Source organism: Manihot esculenta, chromosome 13 (genome assembly GCF_001659605.2).
Source record: "Manihot esculenta cultivar AM560-2 chromosome 13, M.esculenta_v8, whole genome shotgun sequence".
NCBI lineage: Eukaryota > Viridiplantae > Streptophyta > Magnoliopsida > Malpighiales > Euphorbiaceae > Manihot > Manihot esculenta.
Genome location: NC_035173.2, coordinates 4,883,660 through 4,894,271, shown reverse-complemented (window position 1 = coordinate 4,894,271; position 10,612 = coordinate 4,883,660). Strand labels below are relative to the sequence as shown.

Genomic DNA, 10,612 nt, shown 5'->3' with positions numbered 1-10,612 from the left:
AAAATTTATTAATTAGTTTAAATTAATGAATATATTAATTAATAGATTTTTAAAATATTATAACTATTTTAATATATTTTTTAAAATAAAAAATAACTAATAAATTTCTTTTATTTAAAAATTTAAATGCGGAGATAAAATATTTAGAATAAATTATGATATAATGCTTTTGCCAAATATATATTTATAATCTGATATTATTTAAAATTAATTATTAAATAATTGAATTAAAATAAAAACTTATTAAAATTCTAAAATTATAAAAACCACAACTACACATGTTAGTGATGAGGTTTATTGTCCTTTAACAAAGAATTTAATTTACGTAGTAATAAACAAAGTTGTTATTACAAAATGAACAAAAGCAGATGACGCAACAAAAGCGCGTACAGAAAAAGGGCATTTTCGTCAATAAATTTAAGAAAAAGGAAAAATCGTTTATTATTATTAATATTATTATTATCTTTCAATTAATCCTTCTTGGTCTCCGCTGAGCCTAAGCTTCTGGATTTAGGTCTTTCTCGCATTTTCAAATCCAAAAATCAATACACTTGACTTGATCTATCCTTCTTCTTCTTCTTCTTCCTCTTCCAAGGCCCAATCTAAAGCAATCGATTAGGGGTTCCCATATGCTGCTTCTGTCTCCAATTCTCTGCCATTTTTTTACTAGTTAAACTTTAAATCCTCACTTTATGAACTTCAATTGTGAAAACAAGGAAATGACGGGTCGTTCCTTACCGCATGATCGAAATTCTGACAAACATCATGCTTCCAGTAATTCTCTTCGAAGGTCAGATGTCTAATTTATGTTTTAGATGATTTGTAATTCGGTTTATTTTCTTCATTTTGTTAGATTTTTGAGATTTCTGCTATATTTTGTATCTGATTGTAGTTATCTTTCTGATTAATTGTCAGTTGCTTTGATTACACGGAGAATTTTAGATCATTTGTAATTTGCTTGATTCTTAATGTGAGAGAAAGGGAATTTCACTTTATTCAATCTCAAGTTCCAAAATTAGCTTGATTGCAATTGTGGAACTTCTTTAATGTTCATTCCTTCAATTGTAGTTTGCGGTCTGATTTCGTGTTTTCTGTTTATTTTGTATTTATTATATTTTCAGTAGTAGAAATGCTTTGAGTTTGTTGGTGCGGAGAGAGATTTGTCCTAAGACAAAGCATGTACCCAAAAGGCGGTGGGGAGAAACTTCTCGATGGAATGCTAATTCTTCACCTATGCCCAAAAGCGAACCAGCACGAGATGCAAAACGTGGTCTTATTTCATGGTACTCGCGGTGCTTCATAAAATTGTTGCTGTTTTCATTTGTTCGTTATTCACTTGTTTATCTTTTAGGGTTGAGGCTGAATCCTTGCGGCATTTATCTGCCAAGTATTGTCCCTTAGTACCTCCTCCAAGGTCAACTATTGCAGCAGCATTTAGTCCTGATGGGAGAACACTTGCTTCTACTCAGTAAATTTTCCAACTTTATCTTTTTTTCTTTTTTTAAGGCATGAACATGCGTTTGTAACCACCTTTTTAAAATTTTGCAGTGGTGATCACACTGTGAAGATAATTGATTGTCAAACTGGAAACTGCTTAAAGGTGTTGACTGGTCATCGGAGGACTCCTTGGGTGGTGAGTTGGAAAGTAGATTTACCAAGTGTAGCACTAGTTAGTTGTCAATTTGTTTGGTCATTTCCATTCCTGATCACTAAGTAAGCTTAATAGATGGTAACTATGACTTGCTCAAAGATAAGCTTTATTTCAGTTATTTGGCATCAGATGAGTATACTTTTTGAATATATTGTTCTTTTTGGAATGTGTTGTCCTTAAAAAGTTAAAATAATGGGACATGTCTTTTTTACCCTTGTTCCTCCAGCTTGAGCATTTCTATCATGTGAATTTGAACAGTTTTTTGTATGGGAGGGTTGCTGGAATTAGAAAATGATTGCAAATAGATTCTGTGGCCTGACTTTGATAATTTTTCATTTAGTACTATAGTTCTAATGTCTGACTGTTTGATGGTACAAATGGTATAAATTGTGGCTGGCCTTACTCTCTCTCTCTCTCTCTCTCTCACTTGTTTCCCTCAGACAGAGATTTCATCCCCGCTTCTCATCTCAATCCAAGGGATTTTTCCTGTTGATAAATTACTTATTTAAGTGCTCCTGTTACAGGTTAGGTTTCATCCGTTGCAGCCTGAAATTCTTGCAAGTGGGAGCTTGGACTATGAGGTTCGCCTATGGGATGCAAACACATCAGAGTGTATAGGATCTCGTGATTTCTGTAATTTCTACTCCAAACCCTTGTTTTGGTTACTTTCATGTATTATTTTTCTCTATTTATTTTGAAGCTTTTATGACTTGTGGTGAACCTGTTATTGCTGGATTTGTTCCTTTAACAGATCGTCCTATAGCTTCCATTGCTTTTCATGCTGAAGGGGAATTGCTTGCAGTTGCATCAGGTCACAAGGTGCTGAATCTTATTTTTTATTGTAGTTAGTCTTTCTTGCTTCAATCTTTTCCTTTCCTCCCATCATCTGGAAGATTGGTGGACATAAATTTGTAGTTTAACATGGCATTGGCATTTGATAATGTGTCAGTTGTACATATGGCACTATAATAGGAGAGGGGAGGCTTCCTCACCAACCATTGTATTGAAGACAAGGCGTTCTCTTCGAGCAGTGCATTTTCACCCGCATGCTGCTCCCTTTCTCTTGACTGCTGAGGTGAATAATTGAATGGGCATTTAATTAATAGTTTATTCTTACTATCATGTAGATTACATTATTGGACTGATATGCAGGTCAATGATCTTGACTCTTCAGATTCCTCGATGACACGGGCAACTTCTCCAGGGTACCTAAGATACCCTCCTCCTGCTGTTTTTATGGCAAATGCTCAGTCTAGTGAACGTGTTAGTTTGGCTGCTGAACTACCTCTCATGTCCTTCCCTTTCTTGTTCATGCCTTCATTCTCTATGGTTGACACTAGAACAGATGTTAATAGACATGTTGGTTCGAGCATAATGCAAGTGGAATCATCCAGTTCAAGACAGTTGCAGTCAGATGCAAATGCAGCAGAGAACTATGATACTTTAGTTTCTCCCATGGAGACCTTCCCTGTGGTTCCTTCCAGTAGAGAAGGTACAGTGAGTAATCCTTTCCCTTCTGGAATGAGAAGTGGGCTTGCCGACTCCATGTTAGATGCCATGGAGACTGATGAAATGCAGCCTTTAGGGGGAAACCATACTGACCCAGAAACTTCTGCCTCTGGTAATAACATGGTGCATGGAGAATCTGGAAATATTTCAGTTAGGCAGCAGTCCACAGAGGCTGGGCAACTTCATCAGCATTTATCCTCCAGAGAACCAACTTGGTGGGAGCTACGCTTTTTGCAAGGATGGTTAATGGGTCAAAGCCAAGCTGGTGTTCCATCAGTGCTTCCTCTTAACAGCGGTGGTCGTGAATATTCATCCCAGTTTACAGGTTCCTCCTCAACATCGTATCCATCTAATCACAATATGGAGACTGCAGTGGCTACTTTAGCAATGCCTACTAGCCTCTCTGGGGTTTCTGGGAGAAGCTTGCAACATAACGTTCCACCTATTCGCTTTTCTGGGGAGAGTGCAGCACCCATGAACATGCAACACGATGTCACTGATAATCAGCCCATATTTAACAGAATCCAGTCTGAAATTGCCACATCACTGGCAGCTGCTGCTGCGGAGTTGCCTTGTACTGTAAAGCTCAGGGTGTGGTCGCATGATATACAAAATCCTTGTGCCCCACTCAATGCCCAAAGATGTCGTTTAACCATACCTCATGCCGTCCTATGTAGGTATGAAGTTTATGATTTCCTTTTTAGATCCTTGGTTACCTTAAATGTCAAGGTGTTCAAGTTGTTATATTAAGAGTAGATCTCATGGCATGCTCTGCATGAAAATTTTTGTAGTCACATCTGAGTTTGTTTTAAGACATATGAACCTCAGCATGGCCAAGTATTGTAGCTGTAATTCTACAAATTCTTTTCTGGTGGGCCTTTCAGTATGTTTACTTTGTCTGCTCTCTTTGCAATTATATTTGCAGTGAAATGGGTGCTCATTTTTCACCTTGTGGAAGATACTTAGCTGCCTGTGTTGCTTGTATGCTTCCTAATATGGAAACCGACCCTGGATTACAAACTTTAGTTCAACAAGATACTGGAACTGCAACTTCGCCTACTCGACACCCAATCTCGGCACGCCAAGTTATGTATGAGCTTCGCATATATTCCCTGGAGGAGGCAACGTAAAACTCACTCCTACTCCAACTCCAACTTATTTTATATGTTCATGCTGTTTGATACTCTTCATCTGAAGGACTGTTTGTTTTATCTATAATGCTTCTGATTTTCTTTATGCAGTTTTGGTTCAGTTCTTGTATCCCGAGCCATCAGAGCTGCTCATTGTTTGACTTCAATCCAGGTCTGTGGCTTTTTGTTAGATGGAAGTTATTGTCCTTGTTTGATTTGCATGCTTTGACTAGACTATGCGTATTCATGATATTAACTGGTTGACATTTTCTGTTATGCTTTCACCACAAATTGCCTGTTACCATGATGGGATTTCTTTTTGGCCTTATTAGCACCTTCATATATTGTGCATCCTAAGACGAAAGCTTGCCCTTCTGCATTTTTCTTTTTGTGCTTTCTAAACTCAATTGCATTTTGTTATAAAAAGACATGCTGGTCTATTGTTTCTTGGGATTCATATTGGTTCATTTGATTGAACTGTTAATCAACTATGGACTTGTCGTTTGTGTTAGATGAAGGAATATTAGCCCTGCTCAATAAGCTTGATGGTTTGTTGGCTTGGCTGCTGTGATTCTGATCTCAGGAAAATGTTGGGATACTTGATGTACTTCTGTGTGCTCCAAAAGTAGCTTTGCATGTATATATATGTTTTAAATTGTTTTGGATTTCACTAATTACGCATGTGATTGTGTGGTACTATTTGAGTCTGTCTTTATCATTTACCTATTTTTCTTATTCGTCATGTTTTGAATGCAGTTTTCACCAACGTCTGAGCATATATTACTGGCTTATGGACGACGTCATGGATCCCTTCTTAAAAGCATTGTTATTGATGGGGAAACAACATCTCCTATTTATACAGTTTTAGAGGTAAAAATTCTTTTTCTTGTCCACTTCCAGATAGACATGTATTCTTCCTCTTTTGAGTGTGTGTGTGTGTGTGTGTGTGTTTTATTTTTTTTAGTTTTTTTTTTTTTTTTTTTTTTTTTTTGGGGGGGGGGGGGGGGCGGGGGGCGAAGAACAAGGTTTATCAATGCGTCATAGTGGAGTGGCTTTATTTAATCCCTTGTTGGCATACTTGCTTCTCTAATTAACTCTCTCCAATTGATCAGGTTTACAGAGTTTCGGATATGGAATTGGTGAGAGTTCTTCCTAGTGCAGAGGATGAGGTCAATGTTGCTTGCTTTCATCCTTTTGCTGGGGGAGGCCTTGTTTATGGAACTAAGGTGCATTTTTCTCTGCTGAATTTTCCTTTTTATCAGTCTATATTCTTTAATTGTGTTTCTCTTTTTCTGTGAATTGCAGGAAGGGAAACTTAGGGTCCTCCAATATGACGGTGCTCATGGTGTAAATTGCACTGGATCAAATTATTCTCCAGAAGTTAACTTGGCTGAGGTAGATTGATCTGGAAGGTTGCTGCATTCTGTTTATTTTTAATTTTCTTAGTGCATTCTTTTTGGTTCATTAATTGTGATGCACAAACACCAATATAAGAAAATATTGCATACTTGTTTACGATAAAAAGTAAATGCATAAATGCAAGGAAATTATTTCATAAACAAGTTGTGAGGTGAAGTTCCACGACAATGCCATGTTTAGAATTCATAAGCCATTCTTTCTTTTGGAAAAAGAGAAATATCGACCACACGTAACATTTAATGGGTTATATATATATATATATATATATATATATATTAAAAAGCAACAAATTTCTGATGTTCTGTTCATTTCAGGATCAAATATTTACTGATTTTTTGGTAAGGCTAAGGCTAGAATGGATTAAATAAAACGTCCCCCCTTACTTTACCCAGAAAGGAGGGAGAAAGCTAGTTATACATAAAAAGTTCTCTTTCATGGATGTGAGATTTATTGGACATGAAAAGTGGACTAGGGTGATAGCCTAATGTACACCCTCTTGTTTTTTTCATGTTTCCATTCATAGTCTTTCTGTTGATGTGAGACATTATATAAATAATCAAGCATTTAGGTTAAGGACTAGTAGTATTCAGTTATGATTTGTTACTGATTGCAGGTTCAGACATATGCAGTGGAGGGTTAGAAACCTGCTGTTACGCTTCGCGTGGGTGAACTGTGAAAACCAACCTAGATGGTAGGCATTTGCAACCTTGTTTAATATCAAATACCAGTTTGAAATATTGGTGGATTAAATGTTGTCACTATTTTGCATAGTTCTACACATGCTTCATGCGATGGAAGAAGAGACTTGGTTATGGATGATGCAAATAGAAACACATGGGTGAGTTTGAATACACTTAACAACCAGAGTCTTGGCTACTGACAGCAATCTTGATCGTACCTGGTTTGAATCAGATGTTGCCAACTGTTGGATTCTTTCACTTGCCCATTCCCAACCACACCCTACAGCACCAAAACTCTAGAAATGCATTATAACTTTAATGTTCTGAAACTGTCCTAGTAATGAACTAATACAAGTTTGCTTGCTTTCAATCCTACTTTTCAGCTTCAGCATTGAATTTTTAATTCAGCCTGCATTTATCACTGAATCAAAATGCTAAAACTACCTTTTGTTTAAGAGAAAAATAAAAGGTTGATCCACTACTAGGGCATCGAATCCCCTAGAAGGTGAGACGATGAAGAAGAGAAAAAAGGCGATAAGGAAGGGTGCAAACTTCTGTTCCGTTCGTGTGCCGCCCTTTTTTTTCTCTAAACATTTCAAGTTTTGCTAGACAGATGGGAATGTTCAACGTTCAATGGTCGTGTCGTAGAAATACTAAGTTCTTGGTAAAACTAGATTTAAAATAATTTTACGTTGTGTTTGGATGTTATCATTTAAATTCAGAATTTGAATCTAGTTTTAATATAGAGATTATTAATAAATTCTGAATATTAAATTAAATTATTTTATATATTAAAACCTAATAATACTATTTTATAAATTTTTTCAAATCTACATATAAATTAAGATGCCATTCGTGGTAATAAGGATAATATATATACATACTTTAATTAAATTCAAAACTTATATCTTAATTCTATTCGAATACAATTTCTTTTTTTTTTTTTTTCAAAGAAAGGGTGAGCATAAAGTTCAGCTGAGAACTTGAAAACTGGTCACTGTCATCGGCCTCCATTATTCGATTCTGGAGTCCAGAAGGGATAAGGTAAAAAAGGTTGATACCCACATGATTAGACTTGGCACCGGTTGGATCCGATTCAAGCTGTGAACCGATTAAAACCTTAAATTTGGAGTGGTTAAAACTAATAGTCCGGTTTGATTTTACTTCAACTTTTAATTTCTATAATAGATCATTATATAAAATTTAGCTACTTCAAATTCATATATAAACAAGTTAAATTATCAAAGAATATAATTTTTAAATGTAAAAAATAATATTTTTTATTTAAATGTAATATTATTTTATTTTTTATGTTATAATTAATATTATTTTATTTTATATAATATGTAAAATAAGTACATTTTTTACAATTTATTTATTTAATTAAATATATAATTTAATAATATTTAGGACTTTAGTAAGTAAAAAATATATTTACTTTTAAATATAAAAATTTAAATTAATGATAATTTTATTAATCAAATAAAAAAAATTAATAATTATATTATAATTTGACATTAACTTATATAAATTAGTTATCTGAAAAGGTTTAAAATTTTGAGTATAAGTGCAACTCATCACAAATATAACCTATTTTTCCATCCGAATCCAATACATCTAAATTGTTAAAAACTAAAATCATAACCACTCTTGACCTTCAAAAAATTTTGTGTTTAAAAACATATCCTCTTAAATATTATTATTTTTTAATTTTATTTATCTTAAAAGATATTTAGGCTCTGAACAAATAATCTCGTATCTAGATTAATAGAGTTAATAGATTTTGGATATTTAACATAATTTCGAATTTCATCTTTTTAATTAATTAATTTTTTTTCCCAAGGTAATTTCGTCTACAAAGTGGATTTTGTTTCCAAAGAAGTAAAGATTTTTATATTTTCAAATTGCATTTTAAGTGATAAAATACGATGAATCCCTTGGTATTATTATTATTACATCTATTAAATAAAAAAATTGAAATATTTATCTCTTTTAATATTTATATTTTAATTTTAAAATTTTAAATAATAAAAATAATTCTCTCTGATTTAATTTTAGTTATTTATCTTAATTAATTTTGATTAAAAATTATAGTTCACCTGTCATTTGCACGTAAGATTGTTTTTTAAAAATTATCTGAATAAAAAAAATTTAATATTTATATCAATGCATATTTATATTTGAAATTTGAAATTTTAAATAATAAAACTAAATTTTTTTTTATTTATCACAATTATAATAATAATATTAAATTAAATTTAAAAAAATTAATAACAAAGTATAATATAATCCTTAAAAATTTATATTAATAAACATATAGTTTTTTAATTTAAATTTTATATTAAAAATATATTTATTTTATATTTATCAGATGTAATATTAAATAAACATTTATTATAAATAAATTTTCACTACATACAATATTACATATAAATATTATATATTAAAATATTTTATTAAAAATTTATACTATTCGTTATAAATTATATTTTAACATAAAAAAAATTTATATTTTATATTAATAATATTAAATAAAATAAAATATTATATGTTTTAGTATTAAAGTCTATTTTCTTTATGATTTTTATAAAAATTTAAATATATTAACATTTGTAAATTATTTAAAATATTTAATATTTTTATTTTGCTCACCTATATAAACTCGTCATATATATTAATTTATTGGTTGATCCGATAAAAAATTATATTTTATAATAATAATATTAAATAAAATGAAATATTATATATTTTATACTATAATTTTTTATATTTTAAATTTTTATTAAATTATAATGTGTAAACAAAATAGAATGAAAAAGTAAATAATGAGATTAATAAAAAAAATATTGTTGAAATAAAATATATATTTTAAAAACTATTTTATTAGTTAAATAAAATTTTAGGGATTATATTGTAATTTTTTGATAGCTTTTTAAATTTAATTGAGCTATTTTGGTTATAATTAAAATAAAATAAATAATAAATAATTTTATTATTCAAAATTTAAAATTTTAGATATAAATATAAATTAATATAAATAATGGATCATTTATTTTTTATTAAATGGATCCATTAAATTAAATAATGGATCATTCAGTGGATTTATAGTTTTAACCAATTAATTTTTTTTAAATAATCGAAATGTACCATAAGATACTTTTAAAATTTTAAGATAGTATGAAATTATTTTTAATAAAATTTAAGAATGTAAATATATATTTGACCTGTTAGAATTTTATAAAATCTTTAATATTTGAAGAGATTATTATTTAATCTGTTCAAAAATTTATTGGTTAATTTTTTAATTTTTATATTAAAATATTTTTAAAAATTTATTAATTAATTTTTTATTAATTTTATCAGTTAAATATTTAGAAAAAATTTAAAAAATATTTTAGTACAGATGAAATAATTAATAAATATTTTTACAAAATTAAAAAATTAATTAATAAATTTTTATATACTACAAAAATTAAATAGTAAAATATATAATGATTAAAATTTATAAAATAATTAATTAATAAAATTTTTAATATCTTATAAATATTTTTAATATATTACTTAAATTTAAGAGATTAAATAATAAATTTTTTAATTAGTCTGGTGTGAGAAAACTATTATTAAGATTGGAAAGGAATTTAAAGTGTTTCATTTTACTATTTGTTTTCAAATTTTAAATTAAAATATATTTTTTAAACTTATAAATGAATTTAAGTATAAATAGTTGGTCATTTGGTAATCAATTTAAAAATTTTGATCTTTTTTTTTTATATAAATTAAAGGGATAGAGCACTTATGCCAAACATACAATTCGAAATAAATATAGTTCTACCTTAAATTTTATTTAGATAATTTAAGCGTTAAAGATAGATGTTTAGAAGTAATTTAATATTTCAAAATGCTAAAAAAAGTGATATTTGTAAACTCACATTTTAATTTTTATATAAAATTATAATTAATTTTTTAGACTGAAATAGATATGATTCAAATTTAATATATTATCAGAGTCTCCCACCTGTCAATATTGAGTTTTTTATAAATATATTACGCTTTAATATAGTTCTGAATGTGAGATCGATGTTGGATCTTCCATAAATATATCACGCTCCAATATAATTCTGGACATGAAGAAGTGTGTTGAATATCACATTAAATTGAGATAGGAATAATATACTCTTATAAAGATTTTAAACACTTTTTCCCATTAGCTAGCTTTTGAGATT

General features: G+C 29.8%; 1 protein-coding gene across 2 annotated transcripts; it reads left to right on the top strand.

Moving 5' to 3' along the window:
• Positions 1-468: 468 nt before the first annotated feature.
• On the top strand, positions 469-6,759 carry LOC110630094. 2 transcript variants are annotated; one of them, XM_043949738.1, is made up of 15 exons: positions 469-790; positions 1,122-1,283; positions 1,352-1,468; positions 1,549-1,633; positions 2,176-2,284; positions 2,403-2,470; positions 2,601-2,726; positions 2,804-3,837; positions 4,086-4,286; positions 4,402-4,462; positions 5,047-5,160; positions 5,403-5,516; positions 5,596-5,685; positions 6,323-6,400; positions 6,481-6,759. In XM_043949738.1, exons 1-14 carry the CDS (start codon positions 693-695, stop codon positions 6,347-6,349), a joined length of 2,406 nt encoding a protein of 801 aa, XP_043805673.1. In that variant the 5' UTR covers positions 469-692; the 3' UTR covers positions 6,350-6,400; positions 6,481-6,759. The 2 variants fall into 2 exon arrangements, with proteins under 2 accessions (XP_043805673.1, XP_043805674.1); XM_043949739.1 differs by having other exon boundaries at positions 5,596-5,702.
• The last annotated feature ends 3,853 nt before the right edge of the window (positions 6,760-10,612 follow it).